At 44.0% G+C, this 27,778-nt stretch overlaps 1 protein-coding gene across 1 annotated transcript in view; it reads left to right on the top strand.

The window, feature by feature from the left end:
* The window catches only part of ADAMTS12 (ADAM metallopeptidase with thrombospondin type 1 motif 12), a 263,062-nt gene that overhangs the window by 97,199 nt on the left and 138,085 nt on the right, over positions 1-27,778 (top strand). The window contains exon 4 of the mRNA XM_026649042.2: positions 25,074-25,270. Coding sequence (XP_026504827.1) covers positions 25,074-25,270 — 197 coding nt within the window. The remainder of the gene's footprint in view (positions 1-25,073; positions 25,271-27,778) is intronic.

Raw genomic sequence — 27,778 nt, 5'->3', positions numbered from 1 at the left:
GTGGCCTTGTAATCAAACAGTAGGTCACTTGATGAGGGACTTGAAGTCACTGGGGTCGGGGTAGGGGTCACCTGACAAAAGGGACTAGAACTTGATAAAATGCTCTTTCATCAGCCATTTTAGAGCGAGGCAGAGAGGGAAGCAGACCAGAACCAGAAGACAAGGCTAAGCAGGAGAGGAGAATCCTGGGCTCCCTGAACAGACACTAACCAAATCCCAAGGGCCTCTTGGAATGTTAAGGAAACAACAACAATACACTTAGACAGCAAAGGTCAGAGGCACTGAATGTATGGCTGTATTCCAGGTGTCTACAAGCGCCACAGGATTATTACTGATCTGGTGCAGTCAGGTTAATCACGAGTGACCATGTAACAGCTGCCAGTCCATGATGGGTCAGTGAGCCCTTCTTACCTCAAGTCTGATCTTCAGAGCACAATGTTCAGGGACTTTGTTTCCAAGGCGGGCAATGTGACCAAAAAGAGCCAGCCAGTGGTGACCAATGATGACATCATTCCTCTTGAGGCCTGTTCTCAATGACACCTCCTTATGACTGATAAAGTCAAGCCATCACATCCCCAGTAGTCACCTCTGGCAGTGCATATGAAGTACCTCAAGCCTCCTGATGTTTGTTGAAGCAATGACCATGTTTCAGATCCATATGAAAGAATCGGTGGTACCCAGGTTTGATAAATCTGTACTTTTGTATATAGTTTCATCTTCTTTTGGCTCCAGAGGATGGTGAGGTAAGGATTTGCGCGCAGGTTTTTGTTGTTTTTATAGATTTGTACATCTCTTGTATAAAGTGTGTGTGAATTTAGAAATTCTCTTTTGTGAATTGTTTACTGACACTGTCTGTGTTCCCCAAGACGAAAGCAGTAAGCTAGAGAGTCCACAGCATCAGTGGAACTCTGAAAATGTGCAGTAGCTACTGGGGAGGCTTGGGAGAGCTGGCACTAGTTTCAGGACCTAGGCAATTGGATTGCAGGTCCCCACTGCCAAGCGGAGTGTCAGACACAGAGTCTGCAGCTAGAGAGCATGCCTGGTGGTCCACAGCCAGAGAGACAGTGCCTAAACTCTGCCCAGCCCTTGCAGGCCATGAGCACATGCCTGGGACACAAGGCTTGTGTCCAGTACAGCAGCCTGGTGAATGTCCTGCAGGGGGAGCTCATCCAGGACTGTCACACTGGTACTCGGTGCTGCTCTGTCCGTTGCATAGAGTAGCAGTTGAGTTAAGTGCAAAAGGACCATTGTGACAATCCACCATCTCTTTATCTTAGGTAATTTTATGACCCCCTGTAGTGGGGCAGCTTCCCCACTCCTGGAGAACAGGGGAAAAGCAGTCAAGCAAGGCTGATTGGGGACGCAGCCACAGCCGGGGCCACGCCCAATCAGGGTCCAGCTGGCCCTGATAAGAGGGCTGGGGGCTAGGAGCTGAGGAGTCTCTCTCTAGCTGTGGAGAGAGATGGACCTGGCTGCCTGGGAGCTTAGGGTACTGGGAGTAGAGCAGGGCTGGGGAAAGGCAAGAGGAGCTAGGGAGCTCCAGCCTGGCAAATCCCCAGGCTGCAGGCCTTGCTAAAGGCCAAAGCTGGTACAGGGGTTGCAGAGGTGCATCCCGGGCTTAGGCAAAGGCAGCTGGTCGGACTCCCTTGCCAATGATGAGTGGCTTTTACAGACTGCAGCCTGCCCCAGTGAGCGGGGGTTAGATGATGACTGGCAGTAACCACTGAGGCAAGGTGGGTTTAGAGGGTTGCGGGTTCCCCTGGGAGGGGAGACCCAGAGTGTGGGGGTACTGCTGGGGCAGAATCCTGAGGAAAAGGGCACCAGGGTCCAGGAGGGACACGGGGCCTGAGGCAGGTGAGACATCAGCCGGCAGAGGGCGCTCCGGAGCTGGAAAAGAGCTAATTCCCAGGACAACCAGCAGGAGGCGCCGCGCCGGTGAGTCTTCGCTTCGCTACTCCCGCATTACTGTAGTGCCTGAGCACTGCACAGTCTTTTTGAATGTGTCTGTCTTTACAACACAGCTGTGAAAGTAGGGACAGTGGCATCTCATCCTAATTCCCTGTGTGCTGAGGTGCAGGACTTCACTACAGAGCACGGGTCTGTGGCACACACAGGGTTTCCCTCCACCCTCCTTACAATGGATTTGCCTCCCAGAATGGATATATTGGGAAGGATGGTTGAACGATCAATGAGTGTCGTCACTCCCTACTTACGTTCTATGCACTAGAAAAATGCTGCAATCTCTTATACATTGGCATCAGTCTCATTCCTGTGTTCTGGCAATAGTGGTATAAACTAACTTATGGTTTGCAACATCCTCAGTATTTTCGCATACTCAGACAAAACCCAGTATGCTGCTAGAAATGAAGAATGTAATAGCATTATGCAAATTAGAAATTTGAGCATGTGATGTACATTTTCATTACTGCTGCTTCTTTGGAAATTGTGAGCTGACTCATTTTTAATAGCTCCGTGCTATTCCTGAAAACTGCATTATGATTGCTATATTGTACTCTTGTACACGGCAAGTGGCTATATCATTTCAAACTTGTATGAGAAATGACAAATATGACAAATGAAGTGGCCTAAAAATATGAGTAAAATTGTTTTCATCATTTGCACTTGCATGTAAGCCTGGCAGGAAAATGGCAAAAAAAGAATCGTGTTTATGGTAGTTGCCCTTACAAACTTTCCAGTAGCCCGAGGTAACTAACTAACTTGGAGAGATTGGCACTGTCCTTCGGCAGAGTAAATAAAAGATTTTGCTGCGACTCTGGTCTTGTGTGTGTCCTCACATCCATTACTCTTGTTTACTGTAGCTTGGATGCTGCTGCTGTTAAATATACATCCTTCAAAATGAATTATTAATTATTTGCATTACTATAGGACCTAGGGGCCCTTGTCACGCAGCAGGAGCCCATTTTGCTAGATGCTGTGCGCTGAACGTTCTGAAATTCTCTGAACAAAAATCAAATGTTGCTGTATAAGAGTCACCTTCCTGCTCAACACCATGGAGATGACCGATCTGGGAAAGACTTCTGGATTCTTGCTCCTTGGGTGACCGGGACTGGTAGCATAGTGGAGTTGCTGTGAAAGTAGCTGGAGGCCTGTGTGGCTCAGTATCTGTTGTACTAAGTCTAGTACTCAGAGTATGTCTACACTGCAATTAAACATCTGCGGCTGACCTGGGTTCGCAGGGCTCCAGCTACAGGGCTGTGTAGGCATTTGGGCTTGGGCTGGAGCCTGGTATCTGGGATACTACAATGGAGGAGAGTCCCAGAGCCCATGCTCCAGCCCAAGCCTGAATGTCTACACTGCAGTTAGCCCTGTAATCTGAGCTCCATGAACTCGAGTCACCTGACACAGGCCAGCCCAGATGTTTAATTGCAGTGTAGACATACTCTCAGTGACTGCAGAAACCTGATGTATTTTAGAGGTAGGGCAAAAGGACTTAAGATGCTAAAACTGACAACTCTGTCCAGAGGAACTTCATGGAAGCAAAAATCATCTTGTCCTATGCCCTCATTTTGGCATTGAAATCACTGATTGAAGAACTGCAAACATTTTGGAGTTTGGGGTTAGTTTGGATAAGCATCTAAAACAGATGCTTATTCAGAAAGATCCACCTCTTGTCTGCATATGTAGGTCGGAAACTTCTGAAGAAGAAACTCTCTTACAAGATCTTAGATATTTGTGTCTGTTCCTGGAAGCACTTGTGGGGACAATGGCAAGGAGTGGAGAGAGTTCCTTTTGGAATGCTGGCTTGGGAGCTGCCATGCCTGACTGCAGTGGGGGTGGTGGGCACACTGGTTAGAGCTTGTGCCCAGACAGAGCAACATCTTGTGCAGAAAGCAACTTCAAAAAAAAAAAAAGGCTCAGGTGCTCACTTCACAGAATAACTGTTATAGCCTGGGATAAAAAGCCCCCAAAATGCAGCAGTTAAATGACCTTTGCACTTCCTACAGGATAACTCTGAGTGTAAGATTTTACTGACTAATGGGGATTCTTTTTGAAGATTAACTTGTTACCCTCAGAAGACTCTCCTTAAATGGATGGCATAAATTGTTTGTTGTGGCTTTTGATAGTGCAGTTATTTGTTTAACTCCTTGGAAATTAAAGAAACCAGGTCACTCATTTATTCTCAAAGGATGGCCTGTCTTTTTTGGAAGAATATTAGAGGCCAATATAAATAGTCTGGCTGGCCAGCAGCAATCTGCTGCATACTATATAACTCGCTTATCTGCTAAAGGAATTGCACTGACATGTTTCCAGCACTTGTATATTCCGTATTTAACCATATCAAATCCTGGTCAGTCCCATTTTTTCCTTAGCTTCTCCAAAACACCAAGCCCATTCTTTTTTAGGACAAACTCCCAATAGAAAAGCTCAGGTATACAAATTGCATCGCAGGGACTAAGTGGGATGTGATAAATGTAGAGCAGGGGTAGGCAACCTATGGCATTCACTGCCCGGGTCCTGGCCACCGGTCCAGGGGGCTCTGCATTTTAATTTAATTTTAAATGAAGCTTCTTAAACATTTTAAAAACATTATTTACTTTACATACAACAATAGTTTAGTTATATATTATAGACTTATAGAAAGAGACCTTCTAAAAACGTTAAAATGTATTACTGACACGCAAAACCTTAAATTAGAGTGAATATATGAAGACTCGGCACAGCACTTCTGAAAGGTTGCCGACCCCTGATGTAGAGGAAGGAGCATCTTTCTTCCTGGTACTTTGCTTTATGTGAGAGCTCTTTAATACACTGTAGAAGAGGTATTATATATTTGCCATACACAGAGAGTAAATGGGTATGGTCAATCAGAATGACTTTTATTTTAAAGTAAGAACAACAGGGTGCACACACACAAAACTTCCATGAGCGCACACAGCCTCTCTTTGAAACAGTTTGCACTGAAATGAACATAAAATGAGTGTTTGTCTCTGCAGACTGCAGAATCCTTAGAGATTTACAGATGCAGTACACAGAAAACAATGGCATAGCAGCTGAATTGTGCTGGCAGAGCTGGATCAAGTAATCATTTTTCACTGCTTGATGTGAACACAACTCTATTTTTGTTTTCAGAGGTTTGGTTAAAAATGTGTAGCTTTGGGTCCTGCAAATTTCAGGAAGTTTAAGTTTTTTATAACAGAAATGTTGTGTGGAAGGAATTTTATCACTACTTTGCATCCATCAAGTATAGAACCCTGTCGTACATTTTCCTTGTCTCCTGCACTTCTCTTCAAGCAACCTCCCCCTCCCCAAAACCTAAAGAACTCCTTTTCTATTTGTATTATTTCTGGATCTCATTCTTGGGAGTTAAAGCACTGCAAGTAATGCTGACATGTTAGTCCCAGCTACAGCTGGGTGGGAAATGGTTTTCATCCACCAATTATTTTAAGAGTTAAAAATTTGTTTCTGTGTTGAATCAGTTTTGAATTTTGAAATTATTCTCTCTTTCATCCTGGAGCAGACACAGGGAGCAGTACAGCATCACCATTCATTCCTGTCCATGGCTTTTTCCTCCATTAAGCCCAGCCTAGTCCTATCCCTGTGTACAATGTCCTACCATCTAGTCGGTGGTCGGCCTCTAGATTGGATTGACCTTGGTTGTGTTTGCATTATTTTCTTTCGCATCCTATCACTCATTTGTCTTCTGCAGTTTCCCCGCCATCATAATAGATTTGATTGTAGCCAATCCCATACCTTGATTTCACATCCTACTCTCCTTCTAAATTCTTCATTTGCCATAAAAACATTTCACTGTACCCTGACATCTTTCAAAGAACTCTCATCTCTACAGCCTCCAGTCTTCTGATGTTTGTTTCATTTAATGCAGCTACTTTCAGACCATAAAGTAATACTGTTAGTACACGGGTTTGATAAACTCTCACTTTGGTACCAGATGTAATGTCCTTATCAATCTGTACTTTTGTCAATTTCTGTGCAGCACTTGTTGCTAAAGCACATCTCCTTTTAACCTCATCCTCATCGACACTTATCAAGCTTCCTAGGTACATATAACATTCTGCTTGTTCCCTGCTTCTGCATTTCAACACTTTATCTATTGTTCCCTTTCCAAGATGCAACCACTTTGTTATTTTGGCATTTATGGTAAGTCCAAGTTGACTACACCAATTTTCAATGGTAGCAAAGAGAATCATCATGAATTCAAACATGTCTGCCAGTTATACGATGTCATCTACATAAGCTAGGAGTTTAACTCTGGATGATTCAATGTCATATACTCCAGCTCATCTAATGTTCTTAATGTCCAGTTTAAGAACATGATGAAAGAGAAGGTGAGGCCATGCCCTCTTGTCTTGCACCAAACCTTGACTTCAACAAGTTGCTTAATTTCCCACCAATTCTTTTATAGCATTGCAGAAAGCTTTGTAAATAGCTTTAATCTTTAAATCCCCGTTCTCACTTTTTCCCCACTGACAGTCAGAGTGTGAAAACCTAATCAATGCAACTTTGGCCTGGTCTGGTCTGTACTGTTCTTCTACTGCTTCCTCTAAAACTGACCTTAATCTGTTGACAATTACTTTCATCCTGATTTTTCCTGGTACTGACAATAAGCTTGTACCTCTATAATTATTCAGATCAGCACATCTCCTTTCTTCAGGATTGGTACAAATATGGCCTTTAGCCAATCATCTTGTACCTCTTCCTGCTCCCATACCTTCTTGTATATTTTTTCTAATACTTTGATAGCACTTTTCCAGCCAGCTTTTAGCAGCTCAGCTATTATATGGTTGTCGCGCTGTCACTCCAGCTCAGAACTGAGAGTGCCAACTTTAGGACAGACTGTCAAAAGCAGAGCAGACACCCCAAAGTGGTGGTAGGTTCTATAACTAAATTTCACCACCACAGTAACAAATGTGGATTCCTAGATCACTGTAATAGTCAGACTCCTTGAGCTCTCCAGTCTATCTTGCTATCTAGGCAAGCTGCACTTAAATGGTCACTTACACCAAAAATCACAAAATATTCAGGTTGCTCCCAGTCCCAAGAGACCAGTCATTTACCCCAGATCAGTGTATACCTTAGCTCTCACCCCAAAGCCAGCACCTGTAGCCAATCCTGCAATAAACTAACTAAAGGTTTATTAACTAGGAAAAAGAAATGAGTTGTTTACAGGTTAAATTAAGCAAGCATGCATACACAAGTGAATTTTAGTTTGTGATTCAAAAGGTGACAAGAGTTGTAGTAGTCTGTCCGTTCAGTGTCTTTCAGGGCTAACCCATGCAAGTAGCATGGGGATGTCTTTGCTTATGTAGGAATCTTTTGCCCCACAGAGACCAGACAACATGAAAGAGATTCAGTTTCTCCTTGTCAGGGATTTTTAGCCCCTTCACTCCAGAGTCCAAACTGATAGGATGAGTTCATGTGCAGGTCCCTCCTTTCTGGAGGGAGTTAGGAATGAAATCAACAAAATCTCTGTCCTTTGATGCTACACAATATTTCATTTGCTTTCAATGGGCCATGGACAAGCACTTTATCTTAATCAATGCATCTTTTCCTGTTTGGTGAGTTATACAATTACAGAGGTTTACAATGCAAACACTCAATGTAACTTTATACCATGGACTATAGAGGTTATAAGTGAGATCAATACATGCAGCATCCTACCAGCATTTTATAAAGTCTAAACACATTCTTATCAACTTAAACATCTAATATCTATTTTGATAATTCTAATACACAAGTAAGCAAGACTGGTTTCCAGATATGCATTTGTAAGTGTTCAGTGAGGCCTGGGGCCTTGGGATGAGCTGACACCTGGTCTACCAGCATCACAAGGGTGTATTCCTACTGCTTTCACATTCTTTAATGGCTTCAGTGCTCTTTCTATTTCTTCTTCTACCGGTGGTTCAGTGCTGATATCCATGCTACTTTGCAAGCCTCCCTGTTCATCTAGCTTGTCTAAAATGCTTACATCTGGATGAACTGCACGGTTCAGCGCTGTGTCAAAATGCTCCTTCCATACTTCCAACGTATCTTGGGCATTTTGTTATCAGTTCACCAGTAGCTTTTTTTTACCACTTGCATCGTCCTGATTGTGTTTCCCTACAACTTAGCCTTTTTGTATATTTTCATATCCTGATTTCTTGATGCCTTCTCTAGTTGTTTGACGTTCTTCTTTCTGAAACTTTTGCTTGTTCAACTTTTGTTTGTTCAACCTTTGCTTGTTCAACCTTTGCAATTTCTTTATTGCTTTATGTAATTCTTTTGCTACTACTGCTTTTCCTGCAGTCTTGACTTGTTTATACTTCTCTTATAATGTGAAGAAAAACTTTTGCAAGCTGAAATGTTTTTGTTTGTGGTCAGTTGAAATATTTAATTTTGTTTTCAACTTTTTTATTTTTTTAACCTTTTATCAATCTAATTAGCTTAAATTTTGACACAAAATGTCATTTTTGAATGGGGAAACTGTAATCTTTCTTGTTTTAGAAGTGTTGAAATTAAATATTTTGACAACTTCTAAATTTTTTTCGATACTTTTTTTTTTTTTTTTTTTTTTGAGTTCAGAAATCCATCAACCCAACTCTGTTGTGTGAAAAGTTTGAGTTTCAAGAAATTGGCATTTTTTGATTAAAAATAATGATTTGTTAAAAATTCACAACTAACTCTAGTCCCATCTTGATTTATGTCCTTTAATTTTCTTCTTTCCCTTCTCTTGAATACATTGATTTCAGCTTGGCTTCAAAAGTGATGTGCTAAAAGTGAAAGGCGCCATGATCCAATAGGCACAAGTACAATGTTAAATCCTCTTGCTAAGCAAGGGAAAAAACTGCAGGTATCGTTATGTATTAACTTTTCCACAGATGTGGTGTTCAGAATTGTTGCTAAGCTGTAAGTGCTCTAAGGGTATGTCCGCACTGCACACTCCTTCTGGAGGCATGTAGAGTACATACCCTGCATGCTCCCCAGCACAGGTATAAGCAGCAGTGTAGATGGTGAGGCATTGCTTACGCCAGCAGAGTAAAGACACACTTGAATCCTTAGATGATGGCTCTTTACATGCCCGAGCAATTCCTCCCATGTCTACACTGAGTGCTGGAACCTTTCCTCGCTTCCTTCCCCCACCACCCCCCCGAGACTTTCATTGCTTCAGTGTGGATGCAGCTACACATACCCTACCTGCCGCTGCCAGTGGTGTGCAGTGTAGATATACCTTAAGAGCCATAACTTTGATTTCACAGTGGAGTCCTCAAATCTTGCTGATCAGAGTCCTGCTATTATCTGGGAAATGTTAGGAACCTTAAATGTTAGACTTCCCTGACAGCTGGTTTAAGAAGCCAAGCTCTTTGTTTACAAATGGGGGAAAAAAGAAAAAAGAATTTTGTTATAAGACGAAAAGAAGTTGCAGTGGCATCCCTGTAACAGCCCCAAATGACGTTACTTTCTTAGTTTGACACCTTTTTAAATAACCTCAACGTGTTCTAATATTTGGAAAGGAACAGTTATGGGAACCAGCCTTCTCCCCACTTCATCACTCGATTGTGCCCTACCAGGCTGCCCCAACTACCCAGCTTCCACTTTACCCCCAAAAGGTCAAGATAATTGATTGGGTGGGACATTATTGAAAGTGGATCACTCAAATAGGTTTTTATAATCTGTTTTGTGGTTTTCTGTAGCACCCATCATTGTTGTATCCAGGGCTCAGGAAGCTCACCTCTTTCCACCTGGTCTCTGTCTGTTCCAGTTCATTATCTACCTGAGTCTCAGACTTTTGCCCCATCACATCCCTCCTTCCCTTTTCAGACCTGCCCTGAAGTCATTACCAGGCCAATTCACAAACATTTTAACACAATTTTAATCTTTACTCTGCATGCATGTGGCAACAGTTGTTTACAAGTGTGGCCTAGGCTGTCGTTACAGGTGATCGAAAAGGGAGACTGGAGGCAGCGAGGGACAAAATACTGCATCCCGCCACCTCAGGCACACATACCTCTGTACAGAGCATTTCTCTACCCCCAACCCAATGTGCAGGGAGTCAGAACCTGGGCTTCCTCCAGCCAGGTCTAAAACTCCCCAGCAAGCAACAGCTAGGTGCAGTTTGCTTCAGCTGATGGGGAAGGTGGGTGTGTTATAAGACCTCTTAAACATGATATAATTATTTTAGTTTCCCAGGCCCTACTTGCTTTCTTACTCCACAGCTGGGCAACAGCTTCCTCTTCCCTTTCCTCAGTATTTCATTGGCTCCTCTTTGTAACCCTGCAATAACAAGCTCTTAGATAATCTCTTTCCTGCCTATCTCTAGTGTGAGGCGTCATGCACTGTTTTTATGATAACTTCTTAATTTCCCTCTATCTGCCCCAAAGTAACCAAGCAAACCTATAAGGCACTTCCCCCTCATTAAGATAGATGAAACAAAATACATTTGGAGTTTCCTGGCCAAACCATTTTTGGGAAAACGATGAGCTAAACAAAATGTTGGGGGTGGGGGGATATCAAAAATAAAGAGTAAAATCTCTTTGGCTAAGCACCAGGACTGTGATGAAAGTAAACCATGTGCTGTGGAGAAGACGTAGCACGGATATAGTCTGTGGGGAGATGTTTGCTATAGGGAATTTGCCTTTCTTCAGTGTAAGGGCTAGATTGTGAGCCCCTGGATTGCACTGCTGAGCAGTTACTCCAACGAAGAACCCAGCTGGCTTCACTGAAACTGCTTTGCAACAACTCACCAATCTGAGCTAAGGGTCACAGACTGGACCTATATTTGGGCTTCCTTCTTTCTTGCATTTCAGAACTTCAGGAAAGTTTGCTTTATGACATCCTCAGGGATGTAGGTTGCCCTTGATCTATGTCTGCAGTTTCCCCATTGGCAATTAATGTGTGATCTTAACATGCCAATTTTGCTTCTTAAATATTTCAAATTGTTTATTTTAAAATAAATTCTCCTCATGAAGTTGTCTAGTATCTATTGGGAACGGGGGCACTTCATCTAAAGTCAAGTTATTGTACACTTTCACAAATCTTCTCATTCTGCATCTATTCTGTAGAAGAACATAAGTCTCCAGGCAATTTCAAATTCCACTCCCCAGGCAGAGTCAAAAATAAAGGTACGTGTGTCTGAGAAGCACTTTTCGTGAAGTAGTTTGAAAATGTGCTTGAAACACTGGCAGAGCTGTTTAACACAGTGCTGTTAATGCCAGATTTCTCAGTCAGGCTGAACTTTATGAAAAGCATTACAACTATCTTACTATTCCTTGGCAGATCATAGAAAGGATCCTAGCACCTCTGAGCACAGCTGGTCCTGGGTAGTGGGGCCCTATGCACCCCTATGTGCTCAGTGTTCCTCCCAGCTCTCCATATCCATGAGCCCTGACAGCCTCCTGTCATTTGTGACCCACTTACGGCTGTGACAAATCCACACCCTGCAGACACCTGTTCATTTTGCACAGGATACACTGTCTTTGAAGCCTATCCACGCCCTTTTATGGTTGCATTCCTCAGTTCACATTCTCAGCATCTTTCGAACCTAGATGCCTTTTGCTGTACTGTGCTCCCTGGACGGGTGAGGGTGGAAAATGAGAGAGATGCTCTCTAGAGATCCAGTCTAAATATACAATCTGCCTTGAATAAGAGTCAGCACCTAGCTTGGGGGGTCACAATACTTCCACTCTTCCACCATGGGTATGAGAACAGGAGGGAGTTTATTTCACCCCTCCCGCCCCCCACCCCCACCCCTGCACTTACATGGAGAAACCTACTCTATCACGTGCACTTAGTGTGGGTGGGAAATGTGCCTGAGCCAGGACTTCTCCTCTTCCAGACACATTTGATCTCAGGGCAGAGTATCCGGGGTGCAGTCCCTTCTCTTCCACCACGAGTAATGGCTGGTTGTATCACCAAGGCAGCCCATCCCTTCTCTCAGAAGAATTGCTGCATGTGACGCACTTTCCGTTGTTTTGTTAGGTGGGATTGCAGTGGGAGGAGAACCCAGCACTTCTGCCACACACCACTGTGCCAATCCAGCACGGGAATGTTAATTGCACTTGTTTTTCAGTTGAAACCTCTTGGTGCACGTACACAGCTATTGAACACTACATGGATGAAAATATTGAGTGGACAGTGTCACTGAGTTCACTGTGTCACTGAACAAAATGAAGCGCTTGCAGCAAAAACATCAGAACTCTCACCCCTCAGGCAAAAGCTTGCTGGGTAAATCCTGCCCTGCTCTCCACTTCTACAGAAGGCCCTAAGCACAGTAGAAGAGCAGCAGTTCCACTGCTTGTGTGTATGACTATGGGCATGTCTAAACGACAAAGTTAAGTCGACTTTATGTAAGTCGACATTGAGCCTCCAAATTAATTAAATCGATCATGCATGTCCACACCATGCTTATTGTCTCAGCGGAGTGCATCCTCACTAGCAGTGCTTGCATCGATGCACAGAGCAGTGCACCATGGGTAGCTATTCCACAGTGCAACTAGCCACAGGGGATTTTGGAAAGGGCTTGCAATGCCTCATGGGACCAGAACATTGTCGCGGGTGGTAATGGCTTTGGCCTCCCTTAATGCAATTTCCTCCCTCCCTCCCTCTCTCCCTGATCTCAACGGCAAATGACCCATGTTTCTTCGCACCTTTTTTTTTTTTTAAAGCCTGGGTTAGTCACGCTTACGCCATAGCCCAAGAAGCATGGACCCTGCTCAACTGTGCATTCTTGTTGGCTGGAAGGGCTTGTCATGCTGAAAGAGCATAACAAGTGGGGGTCCCCCAGGCAGGGCTCTACTGTTTTTGCCGCCCCAAGCAGCGTGCCGAATTGCTGCCGCGGACGGCGGGGGCAGTCCATGTGCCGTTCGGGCGGCACATGCATTTCTGCAGCGGCGGCAATTCGGTGGCAGCTTCTGTCTTCAGCCGGAAGACAGAAGCTGCCGAATTGCCGCCGCGGGCAGCTGAACATAGAAGACCCCTTCACCCCTCCCCCACAACCCCAGCCCTGACTCTGGCACCCCCACACATACCCAGCCCCCCCTGCCCTGACACTGTAGTTATAGTAAATGGATACGTTGTCTTGTTAATGAGTAATGTTTAAGGGGGATATTGTGACATAGTGGCACCACATAAATAAACAGCAGTTGTGTCTGGACCCAGCACCAATGTACGGAGGAGAGGTCCTGACATACATGGCAGAGTGAGTCAAATGATCATCTGTCAATAGGATAAATAACCTCCCCAAATCTTAGGATCCTCTGGACTGCACCACTGATGGAGGATCAAGGAAAACCTTGTGGGTACTTTGGTTACCACCCTCCTTTTGGTGTACTTTGCAACCCAGCTGCTAATAGTCAAAGGGGAAAGAAGCACCACAAGCACTTCCCAGGGGTAATATCTCAAAGGAACTTGAAGTTTAAACTAACCAGTTAAATCAGGGAGCAAATAAGAAAGGGTCACCTTCCCAAAAGGGAGCTCCCTCATGGAACAGAGCCAGGTGAGGAGCCAAACAGCTGCCCCGATGGCCCCACAGATGCCCCTCGAGGCCTTTGGGCAGGACTACATCAAAACCCCAGGAGGGCCCTGCACCCGCGCCTAAGAGGGCCCCGCGCCTTAGGCACCTTTTAAATTTTTAAAAAAATTTTATTCACCCGGCGGTGGGGGGTCCGCTCCGGGTCTTCGGCAGCATTTCGGCGGCGGGGGGTCCTTCAGTGCCGCCGAAGACCCGGAGCCGAGCCCCCGCCGCCGAAGTGCCGCAGAAGACCCGGACCGCCGCCAGGTATTCGAATCGGGCCCTGCAGGTCCTAAAGCCAGCCCTGGGTGAGAATAGCAGGTGAGAGGAGTGAGCTGTCAAAACAAACTTGTGACACGCTGGAGGAAATGTACCGCCAGGCAGCAACTGCAGGAAGTAGTACTGAAAAAGAAAGCCCAGGGTCTCCTAGAGACTGAGAGAGAGGAGGAAATGTGTATCAAGATCCAACTGCCATCCATACATGTCATCCAGTTAGTACCAGATGACCCAATTTCCCATGGTTGTACCCAGGAAAGACAAGCCAGCACCTTGGCAGAGACCCTCACCCCCACATACTCAGTCAAGGGCCAAATGCAGGTGGGATGGAGAACAGGGAGGGACCAAGGAGGACACAACCATAGTGTCAGAGGAAGAGGACAATCTATGAAAAGTGGTGCATCTGAAGAAGTGAGGTTTTTACCTACGAAAGTTTATGCCCAAATAAATCTGTTAGTCTTTAAGGTGCCACCAGACTCCTTGTTGTTTTTGTAGATACAGACTAACACGGCTACCCCCTGATATGAGAAGTGGGGCACCCATTCAACATTTATGGGGTGTGGAAGTTTAGATTAAGAAAAGGAGATTGGAACCCTCATCATATGCATAAGGTGGTCAGAACAGAGGATTTTCTTCTATGCATGGGATGGGAAGACCCTGTGGGAAGATTCCAGCAGGAATCACCCCTCTATTGATGACCATCTGTTAAGAAATCCACCAAATTCTATGAAAGCTTTGGGTATGTGAGTATAAATACAGCATTTGCCATTGCGTGGACTTTCTCAGGTTTTGTATACTTGCATGTGAGTGTAACTTATAATATAAACAAAATTTACTTGTAACTGTGGTGGCGGTCATTGTGTTTGTTCTTCGTGTACTCCTAGAGTCTCCCAAACTAAGAGAATCATCACTTTGTTGAACTTAAAACTATAGCAACATAGGGGCTGGACTTACTAGGGATAATGTGGCTTAGGACAGAACTATTAATTCAATTTATTCAAGGCTACAGAATGGCACCCCAGATGGGACTCTAACCCACAATCCCTGGTTTATCTTCTGGATCCCAAGCAGTTAGGCAGGAAGGAAACCATCTTTTTATATCTTTTTATCTTATATCCTGAGCAAATTTAATGTGGAAGTCAATGAGGGACTAAAAACATGGCATTTCATAATACCAATTTTAGAGTCACTTTACAGAGCAGAACCAGTCTTTGACTCTACTAAACCTCAAAAAGATCAGAGAACTTTAGCAATACAGCCAAACTTTTCAAGATTAACTCCAATCCATGTTAATGAAATTCAACCATCATTACATTTGAAGCTTCTCTGTGAACATTATGGCCAACTTATGGCTGCCTTTATGAACAAGAGTAAAGGAAACCCCATCTTGGCCCACACCAAACCAGTGCATAATTTGACACACAAGTGCAGGGTAGCACTAGTTAGGGGAAGGCTGGCCAGTGTGGCTACCTGTCTGGGCATGTTGTGGTTACAGCCCCTGCCCCCAACAAACCTGAATGTTGGCTATCGGATGCATAGAATGCTGGGGGGAGCACATACAGAACCTGTAGCACGCATGTGACAAGTGTCCCAGGGAAAGTATTTTTCCTGCAGCAGCCCTTCAGCCATTAGTCCAGTTCCTGGCTTTAGTAAGCATGACTGCAGTGGCCCCAACACAAGTAGTTCCTTTTTCCCTATCAGTGTGAATTCAGCTTGTAGAATATTATTAGAAATGTGTGGGCCTGATCCAACAACCTTCTGAAGTCAATGGGTGTCTCTCCACTGCCATCGTTAGGCATCAGATCAGGCCCTGAGAATGCAAAGACATAAAACACATGAAAATGTCATTTTTAATCGTTTGTCCTCTCCTCATGTGGAAGCTGTTCCATACCTCTAACAAGTTTTGGTGCCCTTTTCTGTACCTTTTCCAATTCCAAAATACCTTTTTTGAGATGGGGCAACCAGATCTGCACGCAGTATTCAAGATGTGGGCATACCATTCATTTATGTAGAGGCAATATGATATTTTCTGTCTTATTATCTATCCCTTTCCTATTGGTTCCCAACATTCTGTTAGCTTTTATGACTGCTGCTGCACATAGAGTGGATGTTTTCAGAGAACTATCCACATCGACTCCAAGAGCACTCAAAAGAGAGATCTTGGAAACCATACCCTGAAGTGTCCCTAGCCTCTGTTTGCCAGAAGCTGGGAATGGGCAACAAAGGATGGATCATTTGATGATTACCTGTTATGTTCATTCCCTCTGAAGCACCTGGCATTGGCCACTGTCGGAAAACAGGATACTGGGCTAGGTGGACCGTTGGTCTGACTCAATATGGCTGTTCTTATGTCCACAGATTTATGAAAGGGGATTTTCATACAGCTGCATAAAAATAAAAAACAATTCTTGATACAGGCTGTGATAACTGACGGGGCGCAGGGGACCTTCCTTATGGATACCCAGCCAGCCAGTTAGCTGTAAAATCCCTCTTGGTGTCTGTTCTCTGCTTGCTTTACCTGTAAAGGGTTAACAAGCCCACAGGTAAAAGAAAAGGAGTGGGCACCTGACCAAAAGAGCCAATGGGAAGGTAAAACTTTTTTAAATTGGAAGGAAACTTTCCCTTTGTGTGTTGTTCTCAGAGACACAAACAGCATTCCTGCTTATAGCATTGCTGCTCCAAGGCTTGAACCAGGTATGAAAATTCATCAGATCATACCTAGAATTACTTATTTGAAACCCTGCAAATATGTAAGTAAATTAGGGATGTTTAGCTAGATGCGATCAAGTTTATTTCTTTATTTGGCTTGTGGACTCCTCTGTGCTAACCCCAGATGCTTTTGTTTGCTTGTAACCGTTAAGCCGAACCCCCAAGAAAGCTATTTTGGGTGCTTAATTTTTGGAATTGCTCTTTTAAAATCTAGCAAAAGCCTAAATTCCAGATGTATTTTCTTCCTTTTTGTTTTTAATAAATTTCACCTTTTTTAAGAACAGGATTGGATTTTTGGTATCCTGAGAGGTTTGTGCATGTTGTTGGATTAGCTGGTAGCAACAGCTAATTTCCTTTGTTTTCTTTCTCATCTCTTCCCCAGAAGGGGAGAGAGGGGGTGAAAGGGCTTGAGGGTACCCCACAGGAAGGAATTCCCAAGTGCTCCTTCCTGGTCCAAAGGGGTTTTTTTGCATTTGGGTGGTGGCAGCTTTTTATCAAGCCAAGGTCAAAGAAAAGCTGTAACCTTGGGAGTTTAATACAAGCCTGGAGTGGCCAGTATTAATTTTTAAAATCCCTGTGGGCCCCCATCTTCTGTACTCAAAGTGACAGAGTGGGGATTCAGCCTTGACACAGACCACATATTAAAAAGCTAATTCTTAATGCATTAGCTGGGACAGACTTCAGTGTTTTTGTGCCAAGAAAAACATGTCCTTCATGGTTTAATTATAGAGATAAAGTAGTATGCAAATATAATTGTAATAGGGATTTTTAATTTTCAGGCTAATTTACATAAGAACATTGTTTTATAGAATATATTTCCATCAAGTGGAGACAGAAACGCTATATTGTAAATTAGGGTTTTTTTAATTTTACTAATGTTTTATATATTTTTCGGGGTGAAAAATTGTCTTGTTTTTCCAGTCCACCGGTTTACTGTTATCAGCAAGGTTGATAAAAGTCAGTCATTGAAGCTGTTAAGTGCATGGAAATACAAATCACATAGAATGATATATTTCTAGAACTTTATGTTTAGCTTCTAAAGCTTCTTCAACGCCCAATTCTTTGCCACCATGTGCAAACATGCCAGAAATGTGACTATTAGTTGTAAAGAGGCTTAGTAGTTCTATTTGGTAATGGAAAAGTGTTGTCCAATAATGTTCATTGATAAAATAACTACTGAAAGCTGAAAAGTGATCATTGATTGGTACTATAGTATCTGATAAGTACTTTTCTCACAGGAAGGTCATGTAGGGACAGGTGAGCAGGTGTTGAGGGCTTATTGAAATAAACATTTTAACAAAAAAGCTTAAACTATGATCCTACGAAGACTTAAGCACATGCTTAACTTTATACCCTATGAACAGTCCCATTGGAGTCAATACTCACTTAAGCACGTGCTTAAATCTTTGCAGGAACGGGGTCTTCACTGAGATGGCAACCCAGTATTCAGTATTGTTTACGTTCAATACATTATTTCTGGGCTCAATTTATACTTATTCCAAATTATTTTAATATAATAATACTATATTAAAGTTTAGATACAGACCCAAATTCATAGCCACTGGATTATTTTACAGATACTACCAATGTCCTATTAACTAATTCTTTTATGTTATTCTGTATGGAGAAGATTATCAAAAGTGCCTCTTTACCACCATTTTCTTTGACCTTTTTCCTTTTTTCCATATTTTTCCAGTGGAAAAAAGTAAGAGTTTTTCCCCCCCCCCCCCCTTTTTTTTTAACTATACCCTTCCTATTTTCCTCGGGGAGGGGGGAAGGGAGAAAGTGGGATTTTCCCCAACAAGCTAAATTTTTAAATATTTTGAATGTTTTGAACATTTTTGATGAAAATTTAAAAAAATGAAAAATTTCAAATGAAATAAAAAATCTTGTCTTTTTTTCAGATTTTTCACAAAATATACTTACTGTTTTTTGACCATCTTTAGCTATAACTATTTCCTAAATATTCTTCGGCTTATAGCTGCTGAGGCCAACAGTTTGTCAGTTTTACGCTTTCAATCCTCCACCAGGAGTGGTGTTGAGTGGCAGACATGCCTGTCAACTGTATCTGATTTTCCAGGACTTGAACAAGGACAGTGGGCATTTTGAGATGGTCTGTACCAGAGTTCACTCATAGGTTTTAATTGTAAATAATAAATTACAAGTTTGATAATTCAGTCTACAGCAGGGATATGGTGAATAGTGACTTCTGCAGCTGCCTTTGAAGAACACCAATCATACCTACAGTGCCTAATTTGTGCCAGGACTGAGCCCCGGCACCTCTAGGCTTGGCAGTTTGTAGTCCCGGCACCTCTGGGCTTGCTGAATTAGTTATGAATGTGGGGGCATTTCCCAGACTCACAACATGTTTCAGTAATAAACATATAGAATAGTAATATACATATAGAAAAATGTCATAACTTTATATACAATGATGATACACGCATTTTAGCAGGATCGTGATGGTCAACAGATTATAACTTTTCCAATGATACCTCACAAGGCATACTTATCATAATTATATAACAGTGGTGAATATGGAGGTACAGGGTGCTGTTTTGAGGTATAGTGTCACAGAAGGCATGTCTGGCTTTCGCTATTCTGGCTTTAATGTCTTCATGTGATCCATCTGTTTTGCTTACGATGCTGCCAAAATATGTGAGGTGGTGGACTTCTTTTTTATGTCAATCCCAGGAAGTGTTATTGGTGTTTCTTGTTGTTCTCATCATCTTAAATTTCTCTGTTTTGATTTTCAGCTCTAATAAATGCATAGGTCTGGAGATCATTTGTTTTAGCTTGCATAGCTCTAGGACAGCAGGTTGATGTCATCTGCAAAGTCAAGGTCTTGTAGCTTCTTTGTGGAAGTCCATTGTAAATAAATGGAGATATCCTATCTCCTAGGACTGGAAGGTCATCGAGTCCAGCCCTCTGCCTTCACTAGCAGGACCAAATACTGATTTTGCTTCAGATCCCTAAGTGGCCCCCTCAAGGATTGAACTCACAACCCTGGGTTTAGCAGGCCAATGCTCAAACCACTGAGCTATCCCTCCCCCCATATATCCGTTGGTGGATCTGTGGTCTTTCTCCCTACCCAATCCATTACCAGTAGGAAGGTCCTGGGTGACATAAGACATTCTGCATCTGAAGAAGTGAGGTTTTTTACCCACGAAAGCTTATGCCCAAACAAATCTGTTAGTCTTTAAGGTGCCACCAGACTCCTTGTTGTTTTTATAAGACATCCTGTTGTTGTATGCAGTGTTGTAGCCATGTTGGTCCCAGGATATTAGAGAGATACGGTGGGTGAAGTAATATATTTTATGAGAGAGACAAGCTTTTGAGCTTACACAGAACTCTTCTTCAGTCTAGGAAACAAAGGTCAGGTCTACACTGCAGACCTATATCAGTAAAACTACGTCACTCAGGGGTGTGAAAAATCCACACCCCTGAGCAACGTAGTTATTCTGACCTAACCACCCGTGTAGACAGTGATATGTCAATGAGAGAGCTTCTTCCATCAACATAGCTACCACCTCTCAGGGAGGTGGATTAACTACGCCGACGGGAGAAGCTCTCCTGTTCACGTAGGAACATCTTCACTTAAGCACTACAGCAGCACAGCTGCATTGGTGCAGCATTTTAAGTGTAGACCTGCCCTAACTCAGTGTCTCACAGCTAAATACAAGGTGGAACAAAATGTTAAACATAAGTAGTTAACACACATTTCAAGGGACCATTCAAGGTGAAGTGGCCCGTTAATACCCCTCCAGTTACAGAGAGGAAAGGAAGGGTGGGGGGAAAGCAGCTGTGTGTGTGTGGGCGGGAGGTTGGTAGTGGTTTATAGATGATAGTAACAAGCCATAAATCCATTGTCTCTATTCAGTCCATGATTTTTAGTGACTAACAAAGGCTACGGCTACACTTGCAGATGTAGAGCACTGGGAGTTAAACCAGCCCTCGGAGACAGTACCAGGGAAAGCGCTGCCTTGTCTTTACACTGTCAGCTGCAAGCGCAGTGGCGTGGCCACAAGAGCAGCTCTTGCAACGCCACAGAGAGCAGTACATTGTGGTAGCTATCCCAGCGTGCAAGTGGCTGCAGCGTGCAGCAAGTGGCTGCAGCGTGCTTTTCAAATGGGTGGGGTGGAGTGTGACAGGGAGTGTGTTGTGTGTATGTGGGGGGAGAGATGGTGTGTTTTGGGGGGCAGAGAGTGTGTCAACATGCTGTCTTGTAAGTTCAGACAGCGGCAGGGGTAAGGGGGAAACCCGACATCAGCCCCCACCCCCCGCCTCTCTCTCTCTCTCTCTCTCTCTCTCTCTCACACACACACGCACAAACGCCTGCCTCTGCAGCAGGAGCATTCCACAGTAATGGTTTGCTTTGTGTCCCGGAGCAGATAAGCATGCAGGGGATATCCACATGCCTGCAGCCGAGTTCAAAACAATGACGAGAGTGGCCACTTGACTTCAAGGGATTCTGGGACATTCTGGAGGCCAATCACAGCGCAGTAATGTAACGCGTCGTCCACACTGACACCCCGGCATTTCAGCCAGGGTGCAGAAAGCTCTATGCTTCTTGTGGAGGTGGATTACAAGGGGCGCTCCAGCCGCTGAGTCCAGGCGCTCTACATGCCTTACCAGTCTGGACACCTCAGGAGTAAGGGCGCCCGGGGCTGATTTAATGCGCTCTAACTTGCAAGTGTAGCCAAGGCCAAAGTTATGAATTTAAGTTCCCAGGCTCGCCTTTTGAAAGTGTTGTGCAGGTTTCCTTTGATAATGAGGACTGAGAGGTTAGATGTAGAGTGATCGCTTTCTGAAAAGTGTTCACCCACAGGTGATATGGTGTTTTTGTATTTTATCATTTTCCTGTGTGTGCTCATTCAAGAGTACAGTGATTATCTGGTTTCACCCATATAGTTGCTATTGGGGCATTTAGTGCATTGGAGGAGGTACACCACATGTTGTGATAGGCATGTGTATGACCGATAAATCTTGAAAGTGTGTTATGGGGGGAGTTGATCATTGTAGCAGTGTAGATATGTCTGCAGGTTTTGCATCTGTTGTTTTGGCAGGGTCTGGTGCTGCTTTGAGTTGGTGTGTCCTGGTCTGCAGGGAGCTTGCTTCTTATGGTGAGCTTGGAGCGGTGCAAGGGTTGTTTGAATACCAGACATCAGGAAAGATTTATTTCAGGATGGGGAACCTATCCAGTATGGCTTGTAGTGTTTGATGATACCCCTAGTTGTTACCTACCACCCCAGATGGGAACCCATACTGGATATCATGGGCAATACTTCCCCACTCATAAGCACCGAGTGTATGTATAACAAAATAGAACTTTTATTAAGGGGAGTGGGAACTCAGAATTAATTTGGGAAAAGACAGCAATAACAACTCAGAAGTATGCAGACAGTAGGTAATACACCGGCACCACTGTATATTGGGCAGTAAGCCTTTGCCTCAGTTTTCCACCTTGCGTTGTGAAAGTCCAATAGATGAATGTCCCTTTAACATGCCACTCCCCTTTCCCTCCGCTGCATCCCACTCACAGTTGCTTGTCTGAGGTCAGGACACAGTCACAGGGCTGCGTTCAGGTGGGTTTACCTCCAGCTTGGGGTAGGTGTGGGTGAGTGATACTTCTGCTGTGCTGCTACCACCTCTGCTGCTTCTCAATGTTATCTCCATTGCCTATGCTTGCAGCTGCCTCTGTCTGATGCTGCTCACCCCTGTAGTTGCTGCCTCTGCTGCATCCTTGGTCTGGTCCAGTCCTTCTGGTCCTTCAGTGCCACGACCTCTTTGTCTAGCTATTAGTAATCACAGTTCTAGAATTTGCTGGGGAGGGGGCACTTTTGCTGCTGCTGCTTCTCTTACCACTCTGCCTTTAGCAGCAATGCCATGTTCTGAGGGTCCACCAACCCAACTAGCCCAGTTCTAGTGATTTCACCGAGTAGTGGGGAACCTCAGTGCCGTTGCCTCCTCTGTGTTGTCTTTCATGCGAACACTGTCCCCACATCAGGTCTGAGGCCTGGTCTACACTAAAAAGTTAGGTCAACCCAGCTCCGTCACTCAGAAGTCTGAAAAATCTACACCCCTGAACAGTGTAGTTAAGCCGACCTAACCCCTGATGTAGACAGTGCTAGGTCAATGGAAGAATTCTTTTGTCACCTAGCTGACACCTCTCGGGGAGTCGGATTAACTATGCTGACAGGAGAACCCTTTCCATTGGCATAGGTAGCGTCTATGCTGAAGCACTACAGCAGCGTAGCTGCAGCTGTGCTGCTGTAGCATTTCAGATGTAGAGAGACCCTAACACTCCGCCTCCTAGACTAGCTCATCAGTGATTTCAGCTCTACTGGCCACTGGGAGAGACAATGACTCTCAACTGAATCTAATCAGCTCAGTCTTTAAACACTGGAGAGGGAGGGTCTAATGGTACCTAGCACCCTTAAGTAGAGTCCTCCGCACTAGATGGGAACCCTCTCTGTCTTTCACTTGGATGTGATTCACTACTTGTGTTACTAGTCAGCTTTCATATTGACCCCAGAGAGCACACTTCCGAGCAGAAAAGGACACAGACCAACACTGGTTTAGTGCAGAATTGTTCTTGCATGCCTTTGCTTTCTTTAAAGAAGCTTATGCATCTAGCTATACCATGAAACATCATGTAAACCATTGTATGTTGCAAAAACGTATTGTATCCATACAATGAATAGTCAGAAGATCCAGATGTGTTATAGTCATGGGAACACATCTGGCTACGTTTTGGCTGACCCAGTGCAGGTTTTCGGGAAAGAAGAGAGTGTGAAGAGTCCCATCTGTGTCCTGTTCCCGTGCAGAACACAGACTGAATGTCTTGTGTCTCCATAGTCTTGTAGCTTGTAGTCTCTGAACACAAGTGATTTGAGGTACAACCAGAGGCACTCACCCCAAAGTAGGTGTGACCAGGTGAATTGGAGGTCTGGTCCAAGCATGTCCCAGTAATGCTTGGAGGCTGGTGCTGGGGCAAAGCACAGTAGACTGTGAGCTCTTTGGGGTAGGGACCATCTTTTTTGTTCTGTGTTTGTACAATGTCTAGCATAATGGGGTCCTAGATCATGACTGGGGCGCTCTCTAGTACTACTACTTATCTATTAATAATATGCCTTTCTAGGACCTTACGACCACCACAAAGACATTCCACTGCGCCCTGTGCTGGCAGAGTGCCTCCAGTCATCACCACCTGGGTATCTCACAACTCCCCCACAGATCATTTCCCTGCTAAGGCAGCTCTGGCTTTCAAAGCTAGAAGTCAGTCAGGAGAAGCTGCCATGATTTAAATTGTTAACAACACTAAAGAGAAAGGGGGAAAAAACTTCCCTAAGGCTGGGTCTACACTACAGCCGGGGTCCGACCTAAGATACGCAACTTCAGCTACGTGAATACCGTAGCTGAAGTTGCGTATTTTAGGTCGGCTTACCTGGCGGTGAGGACGCGGGAAAGTCGACCGCTGCCGCCGACTCCGCTGCCGCCTCTTGCCGAGGTGGATTTCCGGAGTCGACGGCAGAGCGATCAGGGATCAATTTTACCGTGTCTTCACTAGACACGGTAAGTCGATCCTCGATAGACCGATTGCTACCCGCCGGATCGGCGGGTAGTGAAGACATAGCCTGAGTGAGTAAGAAGCAAAGATCACAAAGCTATAGCTGCAGCGCAGAGCTCCTCACCCATCAATCAGACAGGTTACACTGACAGCTGATTGTAGTGGTGTTGCAGCCATGTTGGTCCCAGGATATTAGAGAGACAAGTTAGGCGAGGTAATATCTTGGGCCAGCTTCCGTTGGTGAGAGAGACAAGCTTTCGAGCTACACAGAGCTCTTCAATGTAGCTCGAAAGCAAGAGCTCTGTGTAGCTTGAAAGTCTGACTCTGACTCTTTCAGCAACAGAAGTTGGTCCAATAAAAGATATTACCTGACTCGCCTTGTTTCTAATTGACAGCTAAGGTAGTTAGCGGCTATTATGCCCCACTGGAGTATAGGTGCCGCCTGCTGGTGAAGCAGTTCCACTGCTCAGAACATAAGAACAGCCATACTGGGTCAGACCAAAGGTCCATCTAGCCCAGGTATCCTGTCTTCTGACAGTGGCCAATGCCAGGTGCCAAGGCGGGAATGAACAGAACAGGTAATCATCAAGAGATCCATCCCCTGTTCTAGCTGGGGATCTTTCCCAGCCTGTTCATCCACAGGACAGACCACATGCCCCAGAAGGACTGGATCCAATTTACCATCCTGATAAGAATTGAGCATATATGTTACAGGGAGAATATGCCCTTTATTTTATACTAAGAACTGCTGTAATTAGAGATGGCCTTGAAACAAAATGGCAGACCTCAAAATCTCTTGAATGTTGGGAGGGTTCATACCCAGATCCAAACTTTGCAGCTGGCCTCTATCCCTATGATGGGCACAATCAATACCTGGCATCCAAACACTCCTGACTTTTTGGTAAAGTTTGGATCCATTTGATTTTAATCCAATCTGTAGAGCTCTGACTTCTCTGTAAGTATTACAATGAAACATTTAAAATGTAAAGTGATCCTGAAGCGCAATGAAAATATCTCCATGTAAAATGAAATCAATGCCCTTTAACATTCCAGATACCTTCAGCTTTTTCAAACAACAAGAGCATCGGAGGGTTAGGTGGGAAGGAAATCACAGGGCAGCCAAAACAATTTCTCGGCGTTCTGTCAGCAAGGAACGATGGGTGGAGACGCTGGTTGTTGCAGACAGTAAGATGATTGAATATCATGGAAGTGACAATGTGGAATCCTACATCCTCACTATAATAAATATGGTAGGTGATATACTTAACTATTTCTCAGTTAGATAAATTATATAAATATAAGCAAACTTGATTACATTGTTAATCACCATGAAAACAGTCATAACGGTCTGTCATTTAAAGAAGTGGAATAATTTTTGTATGTGTTCATCTAAAGTCTTCTCTATTATTTCATGCAGGACGGGCTTTTCCTCTATAGCTTTTAAGTCAGGGTGATTTCTGGCCACAGTGCTGAATCACGACATCCATATGACATATGTGCACTACACAGGAACTATCATTTCACTGAAATTATCAGTTCTGAATGTCATGCACCTTCTCAATCTACTGATTGTTGATGTTCCTAGGCAGCAGTATTAACATAAAGTGACAGAGCAGTTAGATGCAGTAGAACACGAGAGCTTTAGACTATCAATGGTATGGATTCCTTTCCCCATCTGTGTATGAGCAGGGAGGAAAATTTTCAGGGATTCCCCTATTCAGTTAGACATAATTCCCTTATTTAAAAAATAAAAATCTTGGTGTGTCCCAGTGCTTGCTTATCAATTTCTTAGATATTTGGTCTGATTCTGATCTCATGTACACTGGTGAACCTCTGTTAAGAGAAATGGAGTTACTCCTGATTTACACTGCTGATATTGTGAAAGTGGTGTAGTGTAGAGATTTGTGCAGTTTTACTAGCTTTTATTAAGACTCAATCAAAACAATTATCATGTGGGTTTTACGCTCAGAGGAAATGGTTCAATCGGTTGTATTATAGAGGCTTTTATTACTGGGGTTGATTTTTCAAATATGTTTTCCTCCTCTGTCATTTCTGTTTTTAAAGTGGACAATTAATTTTTTCAGACAAATTGTGCTTTTCCCCACATATAATGAAATCTAAATTAAAAATGTAAAATGTGTCTCAGTTCAAATAAATCCCCAAATGAGCAAATTTCAAAATGTAATTTGACTTAAGAAAAGTTATAATGTCTTGTGATATTTGTCACGCTGTCTGAAATAGCTCACAACCATGAATGCCAATCTTGGGGCAGACTGTCAAGAAGCAGGGCAAAAGCCCCAAACTGGTGGTATGTTCTATAATTAGATTTCACCAACCCACTAATGAGTGTGAACTCCTCCAACACCGTAACAGTTATACCATGGAGTCACAGACAGTCCCCTTGGCACTCCAGTCTATCTTGCCACCTAGGCAAGCTGGACTATGTAATGGATGGGCATTTTATACCAAAAATCAAAACAATATTCAGGTTATTCCCAGTCCCAAAGGACCAGTCACTTACCCTGTGTCATTTATACTCAGATCTCAAACGAAAGACAAAGCCTGTAGCCAATCCTGTAATAAAGTAACTAAATATTTATTAACTAAGAAAAGAAATGAGTTATTCACAAGGTTAAAACAGGAAACAACACATGCAAATGAATTAGTCTTAGATTTAAAAAGGTAAAATAAGCTTCCATAATAACCAACTCTACATGTCCTTTAGGGCTGACCCATGCCAAGTCTCTTGCTTATGTTTAGGAATCTCTACCCCTCAGAGTCCAGACAGTATAAAGATTCCAGTTCCTCCTTGACAGGGGTTTTTCTCCCCTTCACCTCCGAATCCAAGCTGATGGGACGAGTTCATCCGCATGCCTCCCCTTCATGGAGGGACTAAGGAATGCGATCAACAAAGTTTCTGCCCTTGGATGTCACACAATGCCTCATTTGCCTTCAAAGGGCCATTTTGTGCGCAGGATGAGCACTTTATCTTAATCAATGCTTCTTTTCCTGTTTGGTGAGTTACACAATGACAGAGGTTTACAGTGCAAACACTCAATGTAACTTTATGCCATGGGATACAGACATTGTAAGTAAAATTACTACATGCAGCATCCTACAAGCATTTCACAAAGTCTGGACACTAAACTCATTCTTATATCACTAATATCTGTTTTAACTATACTAACTCATAGGTAAGCCAAGCTGGTTTTCACCAATGTATTTGTCAGTGTTCAGAGATGCCTGGGGCCTTGGCATAAGCTGGCACCTGGTCTGCCAGCATTACAATATCATCTTTGGATCTTTAGGCATTGACCTTATGTAGTCATTTGAGATTATCTTCTCCCTCCTTCTCCACTCACTCAATGCATAAACGAAACCACAGCTATCAGACTCCCAGATCCATCCCCCTCAATGTATTAATTTGACCCCCTGACTGATTCATTGTCTGCTGCATCTAAGTTAGGGTTACCATATCTATTAAATAAAAAAAGAGGACCCTCCACGGGCCCTGGCCCCGCCCATTTCCCCACCCCCAGCCCCGCCCCAACTCCGCCACTTCCCCACCCTAACTACGCCCCCTCCTCCCTCCCACTCCCAGCCACGGGGAAAGGGCTGCCCGAGCGCTACCGGCTTCACGGTTTGCCGGGCAGCCCCCAGACCCTGCGCCCCCGGCTGGCGCTTCCCCAGTGCAGCTGGAGCCCGGGAGGGGAAGCGCCCAGCCAGGGGCGCAGGGTCTGGGGGCTGCCCGGCAAACC

The sequence above is a fragment of the Terrapene carolina genome, unplaced genomic scaffold, assembly GCF_002925995.2.
Source record: "Terrapene carolina triunguis isolate 2854851 unplaced genomic scaffold, T_m_triunguis-2.0 Scaffold69, whole genome shotgun sequence".
NCBI lineage: Eukaryota > Metazoa > Chordata > Testudines > Emydidae > Terrapene > Terrapene triunguis.
The sequence above is the reverse complement of the archived record's forward strand: the minus strand, read 5'-3'. Positions and strand labels throughout refer to the sequence as shown.